The 22,559-nt window shown below is 37.9% G+C and overlaps 1 protein-coding gene and 1 pseudogene across 3 annotated transcripts; one reads left to right on the top strand and one right to left on the bottom strand.

The window, feature by feature from the left end:
* The first annotated feature begins 25 nt into the window (after positions 1-25).
* LOC113026513 (immunoglobulin superfamily containing leucine-rich repeat protein 2 pseudogene) lies at positions 26-7,901 on the top strand (annotated as a pseudogene). The gene is made up of 2 exons (XR_013910170.1): positions 26-292; positions 2,167-7,901. The product of XR_013910170.1 is annotated as an immunoglobulin superfamily containing leucine-rich repeat protein 2 pseudogene (transcript).
* A 1,362-nt stretch (positions 7,902-9,263) lies between these two features.
* Positions 9,264-22,295, bottom strand: LOC113027813 (receptor for retinol uptake stra6-like). 2 transcript variants are annotated; one of them, XM_026177633.2, is made up of 17 exons: positions 22,056-22,295; positions 21,803-21,869; positions 19,628-19,713; positions 19,415-19,554; positions 18,983-19,149; positions 18,324-18,431; positions 17,883-17,950; positions 16,111-16,190; positions 15,938-15,999; positions 15,675-15,837; positions 15,499-15,574; positions 15,132-15,265; positions 14,619-14,736; positions 14,420-14,521; positions 13,413-13,576; positions 13,063-13,200; positions 9,264-12,083 (listed from the first exon to the last, which is right to left on the bottom strand). In XM_026177633.2, exons 1-17 carry the CDS (start codon positions 22,154-22,156, stop codon positions 11,800-11,802), a joined length of 2,058 nt encoding a protein of 685 aa, XP_026033418.1. In that variant the 5' UTR covers positions 22,157-22,295; the 3' UTR covers positions 9,264-11,799. The 2 variants fall into 2 exon arrangements, with proteins under 2 accessions (XP_026033418.1, XP_026033425.1); XM_026177640.2 differs by having other exon boundaries at positions 9,264-12,059; positions 22,056-22,294.
* Between the last annotated feature and the right edge of the window lie 264 nt (positions 22,296-22,559).

Below are 22,559 nucleotides of genomic sequence, written 5' to 3'. Positions count from 1 at the left end.
CCGGTCAATTCCCCTTTAAATTTTTTTTTTTTTTTGGGGGGGGGAGACACTGGTGCAGTTCTGTCCGGGGCTGAGGATGAGTAGGGGAGATGTGTATGTGTGTGTGAGGAGGGGGGATACCTCAGTTTGACATATATCCCAGGAGACACGCGTGTTTTCATCATGTAGAGGCAGCCAGAGAGCCGAGCTAAGTCACATTCAGCTTTAAACTTCCATCCGGCCTGAAGCTCGCGGTGCCGTGACTGCAAACAGCGGCTTCTCTGCAGAAACAAGCAAAACAAATCACACGCAGGTAAGCACGTCACCGGGTTTAGGGCCGCTAACGCAGAGAATAGGTGTGCTCTTTCCTCCAGCATTATTTTTACATGCTGACCCAACGTCGAAGTCTCTGCGCACAGGAAAACTTTGGTGTTTTGGTCGACCAACAGCGGGTGGCGAGCTTCACAGTTTCTTTCACAGCGACATTACAGGGTGCGTGGACGCAGACGCGCTGCTCATCTTTCAGAACCAAGGACAGAGGCTGCTGCGTAGTTTGAAACCAAAGGCTTTCCCCAGCGGCCCAGCACTCAGCTCCACCACTGCTGCTTTGAAGGATACACTGACTCACTGTAGTTTGTCAGCGCATACCTTCGAAGCTTCGAAAATTACATCGTTGTCACTGTTTTCTTTTCTTTCCTGATTTTCCAGACGCTACAGGGCTCCTCCTTGTTTGCCATTTCCGATAGAAACGTGTTTAGTCAGAGTACAGAGCTGGCATGAGAGAAAGCCACGAATGCGTGAAAATATTTAAAGAGAAATAGAGAAGAAACTTGAGGAATATCAGCGGTGGGGCATTCTTTCTCCAGTACAGTTTGTTTTATGTGAATCGCAGAAAGAACAAAAGTGAGACGGCACGGTGTAAAACAGGTTAGCATTGTATTGTAAATGGATTAATAACTCATGCTTGCTAAATATTATTTCATGTTCTCTGCATGGAACAGTGTCTGTGTCTCTGCAGGAACTGTAGTGAGATTTCTCCACAGCTTTTCGTGTGCCTGCAGGAGATGGATCAACTTTAAGCGTTCAACAGTGACATTTACTGAGCCAGAGAAATAACTGAGAAATTAACATTTCTTTTGCTTTGTAACACTTTCCAGACTGATAGATGTCAGTGGCTTTGTTTCTAAGTTGTTTCTTTAGATGATGGTATGGTCAATCTGTCTGTCACTGTTAAAATTATAAAAACTGTGAAAAAAAAGTGACAGTTTTGCTTTTGTATCTGTAGGAATTCCAATGCCTAAGTGAAATTTCTCCATAGTTAGTCTTGTATCTGCAAGAGATGGGCTCAGTTAGAGCATCAGTAACATTTACTGAGCCAGAGACACTCTGTAAATATTTGAGACTTTATATTTTTGGTTTAATTTTGTTTGCTGGCCAGGATCTTAAACATTCAAACTTCACTGCTTTTGGCTTTTAATTAAGAACAATTTGAAGTCATAGAGCAGTATTCCAGCTGGAACCACCTCTGTGCTGTTTTAACAGAAAAAGCTTCATTTTATTTTAATTCCATGAATTCTAAAGATTATCAGTCCTTTCAAGCTATGAAGCAAATTATTTAAATGATGTTTTGTGTGCATTTCCTTTCCATGTAAAGTCTCAAGCACAAATACACAGTTTGGCTAAAAGTAAGGTGATCTGTAAGCTCATTGTATCAATGGTGTAAATGTTGGGAAAATTAGATTTTTTGTGTAGCTTCTGTCAGGCTGCAGACTGACAGAGAGAGCAGTGTGCACGCTTGTTAATGCAGTCAGGACTCTCTCCAGCTTTTTGAACTCATTTGGAGACTCTCTGAATGATTTACAAATCTGTCTTGGATTATATAAACACGCTCCATTTTCATGTTGTTTATATGCCAATGTTTCTTCTTTTTAATATTGTCTTTTACAGCACTGTGAAAAAGTATTTGCCTGTTTTTTAGTTTTTTGCATATTTGTCACACTTACATATTTCACATCATCAGACAAATGTTCAAGTTAAACAAAGATAACCAGAGTTAATACAAAATCCAGTTTTTAAATGATGGTTTTATTTTTTTTAAAAATCAGGAAGGGGCGGATACTTTTTCGCAGCACTTTTTATCCGATTTAATGCACTCACTAACAGATGGACTGTGACTCCATTTTACAGGAACAGAAGAATGGCAGCTACATACATCCTCCTCTTCAGTTTGTGGGTCTCTACAGCCTTCACCACAGGACTGATCTGCCCTCAGCTCTGCACCTGCTCGGTTAAATACAGCCGTCTCTTTGCAGATTGCTCCTACAAGGAGCTAGATAAAGTCCCAGAGGGTTTTCCTCCCAGTGTTGCGACCATTAGTCTCTCTGCTAATAAAATCAGTGTACTACTTCTGGGGACATTTGACAATGTCACCAGGTTGATTTCCTTGTGGATGTCACACAATGAGATTGTGTCCATTGAACAGGGGGCGCTTGTGCCTTTGGTTCATCTGCAAAACTTAGACATCAGCCACAATAAAATAGTAGACTTTCCTTGGGAGGATCTACAGAACCTCACGGGACTGTATATGCTGAAGATGAATCACAATGAGATGGTCAGCCTGCCAATGGACGCCTTCTCCAACCTGAAAGATCTGAAGTCTCTTCGGCTCAACAATAACAGATTTGTGACCATAGCTGAAGGAACATTTGAAGGTTTGCTGTCTTTGTCACATTTGCAGATTTATAATAATCCATTCGCTTGCACCTGCTCCCTGGAATGGTTCAGAGTTTGGATTTCAACAACCACCATATCACTCACTGAGCACAGTCCCATCACTTGTGCAACACCAGAGAAATTTAAAGGAATGGAGATCAGGAAACTGCCTGAGACAAAATGTACAAGCCCCAATGTCACAGTATGGACTGAGCCAGATAATGCACAATTCTATGAGGGCAGCAAACTGGTCTTGACTTGTGATTTCAAAGGAAACCCAAAACCACTAGTCCTGTGGAGCATTCACAGCAAAAGCCGAAAACAGGAGCTGGCTTTGTTGTTTGCTGAGGAGGGCTCTGCAGAATCCAGCGAGGACTCCTCGGCGTCCTACGAGTCGGATTCAGTCAAAGTCTTTAATAACGGCACACTTCTCGTTTCAAACCTCAGGAAGGAAGATGGGGGCAACTACAGCTGCTCTGCCACAAATGAGCTTGGAAGAGCGGAGGATTCAGTTTTAGTTGAGGTGATGGCGCTGTCTACACCAACACCCACGAAGCAAATGACCACAGTACCCAGTTACACTAAAACAAACCCTTCTACACGCCAGGAAACAGTCAAAGCATCTGCTTTTAATGCCGTGCAGAGAAAAAAAATTACGAGCATCATACCCACTCACCGACCAACTGCAGACAGTGTTTCCGAACCTAATGAGGATTTAACAAAATATCTATCTAGCAAATGTGGCTTGACGGCTAATACGAGCTATATTTCAAGCCCTGTCTCAAACGGGAGCCTAGATGACATTAAATACATGTTTGACTTTGGTGTGATTGCATTAGGAGTGTCAGAAACACAGGCAACAGTGCGACTCAATCCTCTTCTCATGGCCAGACAAAAGGGCAACCAGGCAGCTGATGCCACCTCTGACAACAAAGAGCACCACGGCCTTCCAGACATCTCAGAAAAAGCCCCTTCAAATGGCTTGTATCTGTGCGTCACCGCGGACCTAAAACATTCTGCCGTGCAATGGTCGAAGATCAGGGATGGCGTCAACTCGTATCAGTTCAGCGGTTTGCGACCAGGCACCAACTACTCCCTCTGCCTGACCTACAGAGGGGAGGACTGTGAGGTCCACGTGCTGTTCACCACAAGAAGGAAGGTGCCAAACCTTTTCATCATCATCTCAGTCAGCATCTGCCTCCTGACCGTGTCCACTGTGCCTCTGCTCGGGGCTACGTGCTTCCACCTGGTGTACAAGTACCGCAGCAAGACCTACAAGCTGATCCTTAAGGCCAAAGACCAGTATCACATAGAGAGGAACCTCACCACCAACTTCAACATCTACGCACCTCACGCCGAGTCTCTGAAGAAGATTGACAGCAGCCAGCTGGATGAAGAGGAAGACGAGACGGAGAGCGGAGATGGGGACAAGGAGGCTGATACGGAAGAGAGTGTGGTGACTGACTCCTTTACTTTGTCTCAGTGCAGGGGGAATTTGGACGACTGTGAGGTGGGATCTGAGTACAGTGACAGGCTGCCTCTGGGAGCTGAAGCAGTGAATATTACAACTAATTACAAATATCCCAGTCAGTAACTTGTCAAGTCAAGTCAAGTCAAGTCAACTTTATTTGTCAATTCTGCCACATGTACAGGACATACAGAGAATAGAAATTTCGTTACTCTCAAACCCTAGTGATTAAAAATGCAAATAAAATAATTAAAAAGTAAATATCACTACCTGTGATATAATGTAACTTGCTTTCGTAACATCCCCACCACCTCAAAATTACAATCCCACACAACTAAATGACATCCTCCAGAATGATTGTATTTGTTTCATTAATACTGATTGTAATTAACATATCAGTTATATTTTCACCTTTCTCTGATGCTCCATTTTTTAGCAATTATGTAAATATTAGCTGCGCAAGACCAGTCTCCATGGAATTTAACCCAAACCATGATAATTTAAATCAAAAGGTTCCACGGAGGAGCTGAAACACAGTGTCCTGGTTTAAATTATCGTAGATGATGACTTTGGAAACCATATTTCCCCTAAAATGTGACTACTGATGTAGTTTATGAATAATAAACTACATCAGTTAATCAGTTAATCCAAGATAATTAAATTATGAATTTAATTATCTTGGATCCAGGATTGTTTATCATTTGTTTATTAATTGTTATGTTGCTTCATTTGTTGGTGCCATTCAGTTTCATAGAAATATGACTTTACTATACTCGCTTGAAACAACAATCCATGCTGCAGCATTCAATGATTGGATGGGCAACTGGTTGCCTGTCTATTGATCACTTGTGGAAATTTTCCAGACACTCCAGTGCAGCAAATAGGACAACAACGCGCTGATAAAATCCCCTCCATCAAAGCAGGAATTGTCTGTACACTTCTACCTTGTTAAGAGATGACTTGAAAATTATTATTTTAAAATTTGGAAAGAAGTTTCTCTTCTTGGTGAGAACATGATTATCACCATGGTGACCATTGATTGATCTTAGCACTAAACAACTAAAGGTAAAAAGAGTTCATTTGGTCATTTTCACACATGTAAGAGAAAATAGGGGATTGTCTGTACAGATGTGTATTTACTACTGAAAACACTCCTCCTGCACATTGTGAGGAGCGTGCAGGAGGCAGGATGTGATGTTCATCACCGGGCACACTATCGCCTGCTCTGTTCACACGTGGGCAAACCACGCAGTGTGTAGACTTTCTAATATCACGCTTGTAGGGTGAAGTGTATTTAATGCAGAGATCTGTTCTGCCTGGTGAAGTTCGAGGTTACAGTGAATTTACGAAAACTGTAATAAAAAGTTGGAGAAAGTTGAAGAAAGAAAGCAAACTGAAAAGCATAGAGGACGTATGCACTGTGACCACATCTGCAGAATTCCTGGTTTTCTTCTTTGAATAAAAAAAATCTTTTACATTTTTAAATGTGCACCTAGATACTAGAGGTGCAACGATACTCGTATCGATATTGAACCGTTCGATACAGTGCTTTCGGTTCGGTATGCATATGTATCGAACAATACAAAATTCAACTTTCCTTCTTACGATGCTGTCTGTGTTGAGCGCTCAGTGGATCTGCGCACGACAGTGCAGCCTAGGCAGAGTAGTCGAACGCAGATTCACTGAGCGCAGGGCGAGCTAGCGAGACAGAAGTTAAGCTCTCCTTGCAACATGGCAAATTGAACCTCCCCCACCCTCATTCAGATCTGGCGTTTGGAACTATTTTGGTTTTCATGTGACGTATGACCCTGAAGGTAAGCGCGTCATGGACTAAAGTAAAACAGTATGTTGGATGTGCCACGCAATGCTCAATTACATTGGTGGGAACTAGTGTGTTAGCGCAATTAACTCGTTAACGTGTTGGCCGTCCAGCCCCATGCACAGGGTGGTCCGCGATAGCTCGTTAACGGAGATTTGCCGTGTTGTGGCGTTAACGTCATTTCAATGAGATTTACACTGACAGCACTGGTGGGAACACAACGAATATGACTGCACATTTACGCCGACAGCATCCTAGTGCAAAGACAAGTGGAAGCAGACAAAAACAACAAGCATGCATGCTACAAACTTTACCCGTGTCATTTAGACAGCCGTTAGCACATGATTCTCCTTATGGGGACCTGATATGTTTAATATGCTGCTGAGAATATAGCCCAGAAGAAGCGTATAGTATAGCTTTTATTTTGGAAAGAGCCATTTCTCTGTAATAAACTCTCTTTTCCAAAGATGAGTGATTCCTCAATCAGATATATATATATATATTTTTTTTTTTATTACTTTGTTGTTTCAGCAACATTAAATTTAAAAACTGTACTTTTGGGGTAAAATATATATTTATAATTTTAATAAATGACAAATTAAAAAGGCATGAACATTTTTTTTGTATCGAAAAAATATCAAACCGTGACACCAAAGTATCGAACCGAACCGTGAATTTTGTGTATTGTTGCACCCCTACTAGATACAGATCTACACGAAAATACACATATACACACATGCACACAATAACAAGTATACTATTCAAACGTCTTTTTAAAAATTTATTTCAGTACTGGTGATCTTGAGAAAGAAAAAAAAGCCCCACAAAACATGCACGGACTTGACCAAATTTTAGTAACTCTATCCCAGTAAATGCTGTTTACATAAAATCAGAAAGTTACGAGTTAAAAATTCACAGTATGACCAAAACAGCAAGAATAAAATCTTCTGTGGTGTGAAGGTAAAATTTCCACAGTAGGGACTGAATATCTATTAATAATTTCAAAGTGCACACTATGACTAACCAACACTAAGTCCTGCATGTAAATGTTTTTTTCAGACCAGTTATTCAACGGTTATATCCACGTTTACATGAGTGCAGGTATGACAAGAAATGGAAGCCTATGTAACCTCAGAAACGTTGATATCTCATTCATTTTTAAGCACTGTTGCTAAACCTGTTTCTAGATAACAGTAGGCGGGTCATGGATGAGAGCACACGTTTCTGCCTGTCAGGATGAGTACAACAGTCACAATCAAGGTTTGATTAAGGGAAAAAAAATGACTTGTGTCACATATGAATTGCAGCGCAAAGCAATGTGCGTAGTGAAATCAGTACTAACAAATATGCCTATGTTCTGCTTTAAAGTAAATGTGTGTGCTTCTATTAGGAGTGTAGTGGCTTAAAATAGAAATTTAATAAAAAATCACTTAATGGAGTTTAAATGTTAATGAAAACTGTGTTGTTTCATAAAAAAAACATCAAATCTTTGTGTACTGCAGCTGTGAGCATTTTGTTCAGCTATACGGTAAACATGTCCAATAAGGAGAAGTGTGTTGACTCCAAATATAAGGCTGCTTTAAACAGACTCCATCGTGATAAAATGTAGACACCCTACTCCAAATGTAGAAGCACCTATGAGTGTGTGTGTGTGCTCTGTTATTGCTCTGTTGTATCTGGGTCATGTGTCCGTCCTGCTGTTTTTCCCAGGGCACAGTGTTAGAGGACCTGCATGCTGCCTGTTGTGGAGTCACAGTATGTTGTGTCTTATAAATGGCCCAAATAATAACTTTAGATCAGTATTTCTTGTTGTCTATTTTCTGTTTTTTTTATGCCTGTGATAAAGGGAACAGTATGTTTTTACCAAAGTGTTTAAATATTGTAACTGCCCTATGTGCCTCAATAAAGTTTGAAAAAAACCCACATTGTTTTCCTCTCTCTCAAAATTCAAAGTGGGCTACGACATGCTGCCAGCACAGCTGTCAGTGTACCTTGGCATACCTACAGTATATTCTCCAAGTCCTTCTAATCCACATAGCAGGGGCAAAGCGCCATTCTTCAAACAAATGTCATGCTTTTGATGCCATGGTGGACAGCACGCTAACGTGTCTAACCCTGTGAAGGCCATAGCATATAATTTGTGTCATATTTATATTCATCAGATTATTCAGTAACCAGTCTTGGGATGTGGCTGGAGTCATTCCTTTCAGAACATAAATGTTTCATGACAGGATAAAGATGATCACTCAGAACAACTTTTAATTGATGCTTAGTGATGAAATGGAGCAATTGAGAGTGGACCTAAGAGAACGCCCGCAGCAAAGAAGTACCCATACAGTTCAAGCATTCTGGCCTGTACTTCTCGTGTAACTTGTCCACTTGTCCGTGCACTGTGACTCATTGGAACGTCTCTCTATGTAATGTAATGCACCTCAACTGTCAGTCCTGTTTACTTTTAAAAAGTAATTTCTTATTCATTCAAATTTTATCTCACAGTGCACATCTTGAAGCACTAACATTGTTTTGTTAATCAGAAAACAATAATGCAATAGGTGAAATGTACATGCATGGAAGATGATGCACAAGTTCTTGTAAAAATGATCATGTGATTCCTTAAAAATGTAAGTTAAACATTAAAAAAAGAAAAACAGGAAGTAAAAGACTTCTTAGTAAAAACTTACTAATGACTAGATCAAACAAGAAAGCTGCTTAATGATTAAGATAATAAGATCAATAAACACTAAACATATGATAAATTCTGGTATTTGGAAGAGTACACAGGAGGAAATTTTTACTGTTAAATTACAGTAAAGTAGTATATCCTTACCCTGGTCAGCATGTCCTCCATTATTTACCCTTTTAGTTTATTGTCTTTCTTTAACAGTAATAAGATGTCAGCCCAGTCTGAAACATTTACATTTCAGGATATTTTCACTCACCAAGCAAGAACTGTATTAAACCATGAAAACATATAATATTTAATATATTTGCTTAATATTCTTAGTACAGTGGAACCCCGACTTACGAATACCCCATTTAACGAAAAATTCAAGTTATGAAGGCACTTAACAGCAATATTTCTGCCCCTGTAACGGCAAAATGCCTGTGTAACGAAATCTGCTGGCTCTGATTGGCTGAGCCCAGAAGATGCATGCATTATTGGATAGTAATTTACAGTCATCAACAAAATAAATTCATATAAAAACTGTGAATTTTCTTTAAAAAAATATTGACATAGTTTTAAAAGAATGACTAAAAAAAGAAATATGCAAATTTACTAGCACATTATCTTTTTGCTTTTTTATTTATCTTCAGGACTTGTATGTAAAACAGCAAACATAATAGGAAACTAATAGGAAACTGTAATTAGGTATCTAAATATGAGATAAGATAAGATATTATGACAAAGCTGAAATGTAAATAAAAACAAACACACATACAGTCTTCTAACAGCATATTAAGATCGTACACTGTATTCTGCAGCAGAAAACAATGTTTATACTAGAGTAAATATAAAATATTTGTATCTTCAGCTTGTGAGATTTTGCTGTGAAGTTGGTTTATATATAAATTTGCCCGTCCATGGTCTTAAAAATCCTCCTACACCACTGAGAACACAAATATCCAATCAGTATGGGCTGGCATAGCTACATTACCCAGACAAAAATAAACTAGGACTGCTTATTGACTCCGTGCTGCATGTCTGATGCTGACATTGATCACTGCCATCAGTCTGTGCGTCATGCAAGTCAGTATTAACTAATTAAAAAGGCTTCCAGACTAATTGAACAATACTGTAAAGTAAAGCTTAACAAAATTAAATTATATTTTTCATACATGAGCTGAGACCTGCATTGTTATTAATATTTCTTTTGGAATCCCATTGGATCTTCTTTTCGCAGCCACATTTCTTCAGAGTTCCTTTTGGTTGGTTGAAATGTGATGTACACTCTGCAGGGATACTTTAGTGATAGACACTCCAATCAACCTCAAGATTATAACCACATATTAAGTTGTAGACTACCTAGGGTCTCTGACCCTTTGGGTCACCGACTGGGAACTTCTCAGCACATCCTTTATTCTCTGGCACTGAGAAATGCACAGTGGTTCCTTTGGGTCAGGCTTCAGTGTGTCCCTGCAGCACTTTCAGTAGTTTTAACTGGTGGAGTCAATTTGTGGCAAAGAGAACTCTGTCACTCTAACTGTTGTGTGAGGGAGTTCTGTGAGCTATCTCAGTAAACACAAACTTCACATACAATGCCTATGATTTACTTTGTTACACATACAGTAACGAATTACAAAAACTTACTGAACTTGAGTAGAATTTTCAGGTATTTGTACTTTACTTGAGTAGTTTTTTTTCTGACAACATTTTACTTTTGCACCCTACATTTTAAAATAAATATCTGTACGTTCTACTTCTTAACAGACTTGTTACTTTTGTTTTAAAACATTTGACAGGGAGTTATTATTTTACGTCACTGCGGGCCTTCATACATCAAACCGATTTAAGCCTGAACAGTAACTCAAGACAGGCAGTCCTGTTCACCAGGGGAAAAGAGATGAAAGAGGCAAACCTGTGTGCCAAAGTCAGGGGTTAAAGTGGTTTGTGCTTTCTTTTTTTCTGGCACAACACCGACACAACACAAGTACTTCAGCATCTAGCTAGCCTAACAGAAGAGGACAAAACAAAAATGGAGTGACATAGTTTTAGTGGCAGGTAATTTCACATACAACATTTTTATCAGCACAGCAAGCATCATCAAAAACACTGTTTGTGCGCAGTTTGTCTGCTGCTACTGCTTATTTCACAGGGAGAGAAAAGTCAGAGAGCTAAATTCATTCAGAGATGGAGATAAGAAAGACAGGACAGGAGAGGAAGAAGAGAAATAAGGACTACAGCTATTTCCTCATTAGGATTTGATAAACCAGAAGTTTAAAGCTTACATGATGTCTTCATGTTTTTAAATTATAATTTCTATACTTTTATTGTACATGACAATAAAGGTCTATTTTATTCTAAATCAGATATTGGGTCTGTACATGTTACACGTTTTTTTCATATTGTGAAACAAGCTGCAACAAAAACTGAGGTAGACTAACCCTAACTGTGTTATTTAATTTCATGTGTGATGCTTTTCTTTTCCCCACTCTGAGCCATTAGAACTGATTTTAGGTTTCCTGCACCTGCTGAATCTCACTTTAACCCCTGACTGTACTCATTTTTAGAGGCAAAATCAGCCTCGGCAATGTAAGCAACAAAAAAAAGAGCTATTTTATTTTATTTCCTTCTTTTTCTCTTCTCATAATCGATTCAAGCTGAATACATTTATTAGAATTAAAAATGAGACTGAAACATGTTTTTTGTTCCCTCTACTGATATTATTTTATCATTACATTAATACAGCACAGAGTTCAGTTAACTTTGCACAAAAATAGGTAGTAGAAACACTCTCCAAAGAGCTACTTTTATTACTTTGAGTTCATTTCAGAGCCGGTACTTTTTTACTTTAGTATAGAAGTTGAATCCATACTTCAGCTTTCACTGGAGTATTTTTTAACACTAGTATCTGTACTTCTGTTTAAGTACATATTCTGTACTTTTGTGCTTTCTGGATGCGATCTTAATGTAATGTTTTTGTTGCCTAAAGCTAACCTAAGAGAAATAAACAGAATAATTTAGACAACTATTTACATAAGTTAAATGCTAAAAGATCTCTGAAGCAAAGCGGTTGATTGCAGTAGTTATATTTAGCACTTGCAGGTTTGTTTAATGCAGATTACACCCAGTACAATTTTGAAATATATTGCCAACTCAAACTCATTCAGTTTTTTCTTGGCTTTCAGGGGTCTCAGTGGGCTCTGCTGGCTCTGCGCCCAGCTTGCTGGCCTCCATCTTGCTGCCCTTTTTGGAGGTTCGGTTGGGGGTGCCATTCAGGACGTTCTCCGAGTTCTGCAGAGTCTGAAAATGCTTCCTGGAGCCCAGCAGGGAGGGGTTGTTAACCAATGTGTACATCAGCTGCCAGCGAGAGCGAATCCTTTGACTGCTGTTCGCCTTGCTTGGCTTATTCTCCTGAATTCCTGAAAGCATGAAGGAGGAGCAGGCTGAGGGCAGAATGAGACAGCAAACCAAGGGGCTGAATATGCTTAGTGTCATGTATCAATGTATGCATGACGTATTTTGAAAACAGTGGCTAAGAAATTGTTACAACCCCATATAACAGCATAAGCATGCTTCATGTGTGTGTCACTGAAAAGAACACATTGTGGAGAAACACTCAAAGCCTTCTGTATTTGGCAGCTCTGTGGGTTTAGAAATTGTAGTCAGTAAAAGCTACACAACTAAATATCCATTTTGATATTTGTCATTACAAGCATATTCATCTGAGAGTCAGCAACTTATAATATAATATAGAGAAAAGTGGATTTAATGAAAACACAATGGTCCTGTGCTAATTTTGGCATGCCATTCTAAAGTGATAAATGTTGCTCTTTCCTGTAAGCTAAATTTTTTATCATTTATACTAACAATGTTACACAATTGCAACATGCAGTAGTAATAATCATAAAGTGAGGATTGCCAGGATGCAGATTTCAGCATGGCAGCATAATAAGCAGAAATGCTAAATAATAAACATATTATGATTGGACCACAGCATTAGCAGTAGCAATTAGCTGAGTCTACGGTAAAAGCTCTTCCTGACAGTGAGGATAATTAAGCTGGACAGTGTAGAGCTGAGCTTGACATGTTGAGAGTAACACATTGTGGCCTTCAGAAGTTAAACCACGGCTGTATTAAAAGAATAAGTCAGCACTTAATTTTTTCCAATTGTGATCATTCTAGGTATTACAACAACTCCCTCTCCTGCCCACAACGCATTTTTTTTCATAAAGCACTATTATTACATTCTTATTAAATACTTAATGTTCAATATGTTTTAAATGTAGTGGCACAAAAGCTGGACTGTGTTTGCGTGTGTGTGTGTGTGTGTGTGTGTGTGTGTGTGTGTGTGTGTGTGTGTGTGTGTGTGTGAGAGAGAGAGAGGATGTTTGTCTTTATGTGTTTCCAGTTTAGGATTTCTACCTTCCTCTGCATCTTGTATTTTCTGTCCAGCTCTCCCACCCCCAACCATCATGTCCAGCAGCAGCCCACAGAAAGCCTTCATCACCGGGTGCGACTGACTGACCTCCACCTTCAGGAAGTGTGTGTAGTAGCAGTAGGCTAAATAGAGTTAAAGGTCACAGAGTAGAATTTAAATCAGACTGTCTGAAAAATGCAATTGCATACTTTTGTTATTATCATCAAGTCATTCAAGATGATTAAAATTAGTAACAGTGTTACTGTACATAAAGGATGTGTTCACAAAGGTCTATATAGCCTATTCCTCAATACTCCAGGATTCCATTGTTCTAGACAAATTGAATGAATCGTACCTGGGTCATAGGACTCTGCTGTGCGATGCAGCAGACTGACATCAATACGACCAAGATGGATGATGTTGTACAAAGCTGTTATTACTATTCTCCATATGGCAACAACCAGCCCCACCACGGTGTTGATTAGGAACAGCAGGTACGTCAGGAGGAACAGACTCTCTCTGAAAAGCATCATGGAGGAGACTGTGAGAAAAAACTGAGTGTAAACATGAAGTTAATTACATTAGCAATACAAAGCCTGTGACAGAGCTTGTGACCCTGAAAGTGCTGACCTCTGATGAGTGGAGGCTTCACATTTTTAAATGAAGTAATAACAAATAAACAACAACAACAAATAAAGGATTCTGAGTTGCATTGTGGGAAATGGTATTTGAGATTGGACCATAATAGGTCTTAAAACTCAAGAAATCTCAACCCTTTCAGCTAGATTTGTTCTTTGTTCTCCAACTTTATGCCTCAGTACAAAATTAAATAAAACCACTCATTATTCTTTAACAATCTATATAAATTAAATAATGTCTTTGTATTAAATGGATGTTTTTGAATCAGTTTTCAGCCTAAAGCTAAAACTACTCAACAGAAACTCTCTGAGGCCCCCTCTCCCACAAAACAAAGACCCCAGTGTCCTCAGAAGTAGTTGCATGTCTCTAATTAACAAGTTGAATCCCAGTGAGAAAGTATTCATGTTGTAATCTACTTAATCTACTTCTTTAGTATTTTTTGACGATACAGATACAAAGCCTTCAGTACTAATAGTTGGAAAACCATTTATTTATTTATTCAGTTCTTTGTAATTTAAAGACATCATTTATGCTGTAAAAGAGCTAAACTAAATAACTGACACGTGTTACTAATAATTAAACAGTTTCATCCTCAGAATTGCATTGCATTTTTATTAGTATCGAACAAAAATAAAATTACAACTAGTAATTGAAATGTCTAAGTAATAAACAAAACCTAATTAAACTGCATTCCAACAAATGAGTAGGACTAAACAAACACACCTGTTGTTCAGGTCTCTTGTGCCGGCTTTTTGTTTGATGAAAGCAAACTTAGCAGTCACATGCTGAAGCCCTGTCACCAGTATCAGTGTGACCCAGGCCGGCCTGAGACATCACAAAGGTGGAAAATGAAAGTGTTTTGAATCATTGATTCATGAAAAGAGAAAAAAGGAAAGAGCTATATGAATTGTTGCTGACTCACCATGCCTTTCCTGCAATTTCAAAGACAATGATGTTACGGCCGTAAAACACTGGGATAATGATCAAAAACACCAGCAACAAGAAGCAGATGAAAAACACAATGGTCTGGATAGCCATTCCTGCAGAGTTAACACAGAAACAGGCCACTTTGAATATTAAAATCATTTCTAAAAGTATTTTTTTTCCTTAACCCCTTAAGCCTTTTTTAAATGGCCAGCACTACAGGTTTTATTAAGCATCACTCACAAGCATTTGCAAAGCTGGATTACTACATAGTTAGTACTTTAGTAAACTACAATGAGTGCATTCATGGTAATAAGGGAACATGCCATCCAGATCAACAGCCTGTCTTTTTTAGTTGTAGTTCTTTTCTTCGGACAAAAAACTTTTTGAGAGACAATCCCTATTAAAAGGACAAGTCAAAAGGGTTTTGTTTTTTTTCTTTTCATGATGTGGTATTTTCCAGCATTATTCTTAAAACTAAAGTCAGTGATGCAGTTTATTCAAGCTTTACCAAGGCTGACGATTGCAGCCTGGTATCCCGTCAAGCCCATCCAACAGACAACACCTGTTCTAGACGGATGCATGGTTTTCTGGTTGTTGCAAAGCTTGTAAATGTCTCCCTTATACAGTCCTCTTAGGTTTGATCTGAAACACATTAAGCCAGTGACACATCAGGTTCAGACAGGAAGGCCTGTCTGAGAAAAATCTAGAGAAAAATAAGTAACAAAGTTGAAATACTTATCATCAGGCAACAATGAGAAGTCTGGCAATATTGGGGTTAGACTATAATCAGTATTCAGAATAAGTAAACTTTTCATGGAGAAAATAGAGTTTCCTTTAACCAATGCCTCCAGTCTCTGAGGATTTACTGCACATACCTGTGGAGAACCATGGACCTCATGAGCATAATAAGGCTGACCAAGCAAGACAGGGTCATCGCACAGAGGTAGCATACTAACAAGCAAATGATGCAAAAGAAAAAACAAATTAGTCTTACTTTAAAACAAAAATACTTTGGTATTTTGTTACAGGGACAGCAAACAGACCCACATACCTTCCAGCAGCCATGTGTAAAAAGTTACAATTCTAACAACCTCCATCCTGTCATCTGATAACACAATCCCAAAACCCAGTAACAAGAAGGCGATATTTTCATCAATACCAGCACGAACAATGTGGAGAGTGGGCACCACCAGGACAACTATCAAGAGTGCGGTCTGTAGGGTGAAACAGGCAATGGTGAATGTAAAACAAATGAACCAAGATGGTATGACATTTTAAAATAGGTAAAGGTATTATTGGCTTATTTAAGCTCACATGGTGTATAGCCACACAGGTAACAAAAGATGATACCGCCAGCTTCAGTGGAAAACGAAACACTGAAAGGAAAAATGATCAAGTAGGTTACTGCAGCATTTCCAATATGTCAGATATGCAGAAGAAGTTAAGTCAGCGTTACATAAAAAATATATCTGTATGAGAACACTCACCTTTTTCAGGAATATAAATGTAACCCTTAATCACCTCCAGAATTCTCTCTGCAAGCGCTGGTTTGTCAGATGCTGACAAACTACAAGAGAACAAGTCGTGAGAGCTGCAAACTACATGAATGCGATTTATATTTAATTTATTTAACTTATTTACTTATGTATTGCTGATATCTGCAACTGAATTGCAAGTTCCTTTTCAAGCCCCCCCCAGTACCTCACTATGGGAAGAGCCCTCCGGTATGATCCATCAGATAATCAGAATCAGAATAATCTCTCATATCCCCCTTGGTTTTCAGAGAATCTGGGTTACGCTAGTAACCAAACATTTTCTACAGTAACAATTCAAGGCCACAAGCTCCATTGCAACACTGTAGTACTATATTTCCTCCTATTTTGGTTCACATCTCAGTCTTCCAGTAAGTATTTATTTAATAAATGCTTAAAAAATATCTTTAAATAATTAAAATTTCAACAAGGATATTAACGTAATTGTTTATTTATGCATATTACAGTTCTCAAAATTAAAAAACCTTGTCTATAAAATAATTTAGAAAATACTACCTTTGATTTTGATTAGATTAATCCACTGTTCTCATTTTTTTTTGCTCACACAACAAAGACAAAGAAAACAAACTTGAGCTGATTCAGAATTACACAGTCAGACTGATCGTCAGGTAAAGCTGAATAAATATCCAAATCCCATTTTGCAATGATCATTTCGGTTATAGAGGTTTATCCCCCGAAATATACAGTAAACCTTCTGTAAGCACCTTAATTGTTCAATGGCCTGTTGAAGATAAACAAAGATAACACTTCATCTTTTTTAATTCAGCATTTTCTTTATTTTTTAAAAACTGTCACTTGCTTTTGGCCTGTCTTTATATAATAAACTTCACTCATACTTCTTTAATTGCACGTAAACTCTTTGTACCTTGTTTTGAAAATAACTTTGTTCTTCCTCTTCTTCCTATCAGTCTTAACAGTAACCTGGATTTTTAAGGTGAATTTGGTTGTTTTAACTATCCTAATTTTATCACCTTTGAAGGTGCAAGCAAATATAGGTAATCCACAGTTTTAAAATGCTTTTACTTTGAATGAAAATCATGCATACATGTGGTGAGAAATGTGGTAAATTTCAACATATTTGTGGGTTTAAAGGATTATACACAATTACACAGTTGAAGCCAGTAGGAATCTCACTTTTAAAAAACAGACAAAAAATAATAATTTTGGCATGTGGCTTGAAAGTGCAATTAATTTGATTTGCATGAAGCCAGAGAAGCAAATGATCAGTTGATTTAATATCAAATGCTAGACTCCACTAATCTCATTTTTGAAGTTACTCCAAAAGAGCGATTATTTTAGCTTATAACTTGTGGAGCCTGGGCTCTGTACCAGTGACAGTCAGCTAATACAATGTAGAAAGAAAAGAATATTCTGAAAGGAAAATCTTTAGCAAATACTACTCTATAAATATCGATTAAAAATAAACCTACAAACATTATCAGGCCTTTGTCACATATTACATTCTGAAACTGAGAAGTCAGAAAATGATCACACTGCAACAAAGTAAGCTGCTAGCTCACTGTAATGGCACAGTTAATGGAACTGGAACTGAACACATTAAAGTCAGCAGCAAAACTGCCAATGAGCAAGCTTTCATTATAAATTTTGTCGTCTTCATTGAAATATGATCCCGACCTCTATCATGTTTTTTTTTGTGTCACCACTCTGAGTCTAATAAAATAAATCACTCTTTAATCTCTGCTCACCTGGCAGTTGAGGACTTTTTCTTGAGAAGTAACTTCACATAGTTGGTGTAGTAGCTACTGTCAAGGTCCTGTGAGCAAAAACATTTTAAGGTGTCAGTATTTCAGAACATAACTACAAGTTTAATTTCCTTCATAACTCTGTAATTTCAATGTTACCAATTAGTGTTTGTTGGGGATTTAATCTGCTTTTGAAGTATAAGTCTTGGATTAATATATTTGAAGGTGGGAAAATGTCACCTCTCCCGTCATAATCTGCTGAAGGACACAGGGTTAAACCTGTTCTTTTTCTGCACAAGCTGCTCATTGTAATCACAGTTCTGTTTTACATAATTGAACTATGTTACGTACTTATTCGTGTGCACCAGCCACAGCCAGAGATAAATATCATACATTTTTAGAATGTTGAAATTTAGAATGTTTGTGTATTCTGACTTTTCTCACCTCGTCCGTCTTTGGTCCTTTCACAAACAGCAAAGGGAACTGAATGCAGAGATATGCAAGGCAGGCCAGCTGAGGCAGACTTGCGAGTAGAGCATAGTATTTATAGATCTGTAAACAAATAAAATATGCTGTCCTTTAAAGTATCAGTTCCTTCAATTGTAACGTGATGTATTTTATACAAACCCAAAATTATATAAAATTATCAGTTACTAAAGGACTTACTTAATGACAAATCACAAAAGTTAAACAACTATAACCAGACTTGGCTGTTCCCATCTTGTTTGGGTTTTATTTCTTCCAGCTTTTGCACTGTTTTCAAACTTTTTGACTAGCTTATGTCTGCTACAACTAGAAGCAAGATCAACACTGTACAAGCATGTCATGAAAGTGAAACATGGAAAGGAAAATCTTTGGGATTGGTTGAGTTGTTGCCACAGTAGCTTGTTCATGCACCTCAAAATCTACCATGAGGTTGCATAGCAACAAATGTCTTTAAATTCAGCAGATATTTGAAATCTGTGTAGGATTTTTTTATACCAAGTCTGACGTTGAAAACAGAAGGGCAACATAAACTTTTAAAGAAAGTATTCTTCTCAGATATGAAATTCATTTGTTTCCCTTAAACATTATACATCAGTATTTTTTTGTTGGTATTTTACCTCTGGAGTCTTTGGACAGTCAAATTTCTGCCACACCAGGACTCCAAAGTGAGTGAAGGAGAGCAGTGTCCCAAACACATAACCTGCTTTGCGCTGCAGAGTTCCACATACCAACAGAGGATAATACAGGATTGGGTAATAAAATATGGCGATTATCTTCATGTACTCTGGAAAAAAAGGACCCAAAAAAAGACAGGGCATATCAGTTCCTAAAATGAAACCTCTAATCTAATCAGTATAGACAAAATGGAAAAACAAGGACTCTCTAGAATCCTCCACGTGAATAATCTGATTTTTAATAATAAAGGGATAATAATAAAGGCAGTGTATGTTCAAAAACCACTGACTGGCATGATAATCAAACCACCATATAACTGAAGCAATTACAATCTTCATTGCAACTAAAGAACAAACAAGCATTCAGATGTCTACCTTTATTATCTGCTGGAGTATCTTTGGAGAAAGGCAGAGGGTCTGGGGTGATCACCAGCATTGCCAGCTTGCTGAACACCAGTCCAAAAACAGCCATAACCACTCCTTTTTTCTGAGTCTGATCCAGGAAGTTGGCTGGACTGTGAGATCACACAGGGAGGCTCAGATAACATGAGACAAATGTGCAGTTAAATTTGTATTTACCAAATTTACCTGAAGATGCTTGAGGATCCTCTTGCGAAACCCTGGCAGAATTTATTTTTCCTGGTGAGACCTGCCAGGATTAACATGATCACCAGCTAGATGGAAGGACAAAATTTTAGATCTTCCGTTACGCGTCATACAGTTAATGCCACATCAGTGATTGTCATTATATACTAATATAGTAAAGTAGTATAGTTTTTTTACATTACATGCTGGAAACGTAATTTTAGGCTAGCTTGTTCTAAAAAGTTTCCTTTTGTCAAAAGCTGCCCCAAAATGTTGGCAGATTCATAAAAAAAGACTGTTTGTAACACACTTGTAAACAAGTGTAATCGAATGCTTCCTTGAAATGATAGGACAATCTGATTAAGACAGGATTATGACATTCGTTTCAGGTACAAATGGTGAACTGCAAACGTTATTCTTAATATGCTGTCGTGTCACTAAATGATAAGGCTTTACTGTGCCCCCTATCTTTCAGGGCTAAGTTGTATTTGATTGTGTTTATCAGAGCCTTTGCCAGCTCCAGGAGCTCATTAAAACTTCAACTTTCCAAAATAACACAGCACTGTAGATATGTCAGGAACTGACCTATAAGTCAGAAGAACCTCAAATAAATAACCTTGTTTGGTAGAAAACATATTTCATGACCCACCTCTAATAGTTTTTCAGATTGTTTACCGTACAATGAAATTGGGTCGTGTCCATTCTATACACAGTAGAAGGATTTTTATGACTGAGTCAGTTGTGTTCATTCGTAATTGGTTGAAGGCTAAATGACAGTAAAAGTCCCTAAATGGCATATCCTTTGGGAGCAAAGACAACTGACGGATTCCTGGAAAATGCACCAAAGGATGTACTGGGAAATGAACCTCTCTCATCCTCTTATGTTCCACTTAAAAGGAGAATAGTTTAAATGTTCAAGCTGTGTTGGCAGCAGACATTCAAATCTATAATTTTATCTGATACTACATAAAAATTTCTTGGCTTGTGAGTCAGAGCTGACCCCTGCTTGTTATGTTTGTTTGCAAAAAGCTATCTTAAGACTAAGATGACTAGCGGATTACATTGGTGACAATGTCCACTCTTTTATACAGTCTATAATTGCTATAAACTGCTTAAGCCATGCATTCCCAAGAAACTACAAAGTTATCAGTGTTTCTCTTGTTCATTCTGCCTTACTGTAGAAACAAGCAGTGTTGGGTGTAACAGATTAAAAAGTAACACATTACTGTAGTCACACTACATTTTCAGCAACACAGTAATGTAGCATGTTACTGAACTAAATTCAGTCATTTCATTACAGTTTAAATTTTGCCACTGCTTGTGTTATAAACTGCGTTCTTCAGTCATCTGCACACAGGTGGATTAAAAAAAAACATCTAACAAATGTTTTTTTTCTGTGCACTTATTAAAGTATTCAGATTCTGATTCTGATTCTGATTCTGATTCGCGCCACAATCAGCCAATTTCAGTTCTTGTGCAGGAGGAAAAAAGCTTGTGGGGTGATACAGCCTTTGAGGAGTGGATATGCATCCTCTTATTTTTTATTGCATTTTAATGAGTAGTGTAATGAATTACTAATGAATTACTAAGTAATGAATCACAAAGAAAGTAATTAATTGCATTGCATTACTTATAAGAAAAGTAAAGAGTAATATATAATACTTTACTTTTTAAAGCTGCATCTCCTTAGACACCTTTTAAATTATAAAGGGACTTATTTTAGCCTAACACAACAACAATTTGCAGTTATACATTAATGAAGCAAAGCTATAAATACTACATTTCATTGTGCTACTACAGTAGCCTATAGGTCCGATAAATTAATGCATTATTAGCATTATTTCCCATATGATCATAACTTAGATGGTGATAAGTTAAAGAAAAAAAAGCAACACTCAGTGACTTGAGTAAGGTGTTGTGTCACCATGTACAACCAGAACAACGTCAGTGCACTGTAATATTGATTCTCCACGTCTGTGGATCTGTACTGGATTAAGAAGAACATCATTCTTCTAAATTATTCCCTCTTTTGGTGTTTGGAATATGGTGATGGAGAGTGCTAATGTGTTCAACAAGTTTGATATTATGCTGTATTTTAAGTGACCCCAATTTATCTGCAGTAACCCAACAAAACAACCCCCCGCCCTTAAGAGAGTAGTCAGGTCCAAGTATACTTACTGATATCGATAATATGCATATATGGAAGAGCTTGTCATCTGCTGTCGGGTCACATGGTAAAATAACTCTGCGACAAAAAGAAAATAAGGACTAAAACCATCATTAAAAAATGTGCAAAGTAAGCCTAAAACAAATCAAACCACCACATCTCAGCACTTTTCTGACCTTGTTGATGTACCAGGACCCAACCTGTGAAAATAATCAATGCTTATGGCCCCATTTGACACCTTTGACTCAACTTTTTTATACTCACTCTTTGGGTGGTTTTGTAGGCTCTGCGTTGTTTGAGTACCAGTCTGAATAGTCATAATAGGAATATTGAAAAGGCTCAACTCCCTCTTTGCTCTGATTCATTGCAGCTGTTTAATCAAGTCATACAGGTGAAGCAGGACAAATAAGGATCCAGAGGACTCCTCCTGGTCCAGCTCCAGTCAGCAGTCTGTTGGTGCTGCTGCAACGTGTCAGGACAGCTTGGCCCAAGAACCCCAACACATTCCAGTCCAGCTAATAACTAAACGCAGCAGATTAAGGGCTGCACAGAAGGGAGGGAGAGTGGAGCAAGGTTTAACATTCACGTGAAATGAAGCAAGTGGAGGAACAAATGTTTTAAACCTTGCAACATAATCATTTAAAAGTGATTCATAGAATAATATTTGGTCAAAGACAATGTAGCATCACGTTTAGGGATTTAATTAACAGTCAAGTTAACAAAAAAAAAATGCATTGTTGAGTTTGGTGGTGCAGATATTTAAATGGT

Source organism: Astatotilapia calliptera, chromosome 1 (assembly GCF_964374335.1).
Source record: "Astatotilapia calliptera chromosome 1, fAstCal68.1, whole genome shotgun sequence".
Taxonomy (NCBI): Eukaryota; Metazoa; Chordata; class Actinopteri; order Cichliformes; family Cichlidae; genus Astatotilapia; species Astatotilapia calliptera.
This window is presented reverse-complemented; position numbering and strand designations above follow the sequence as displayed.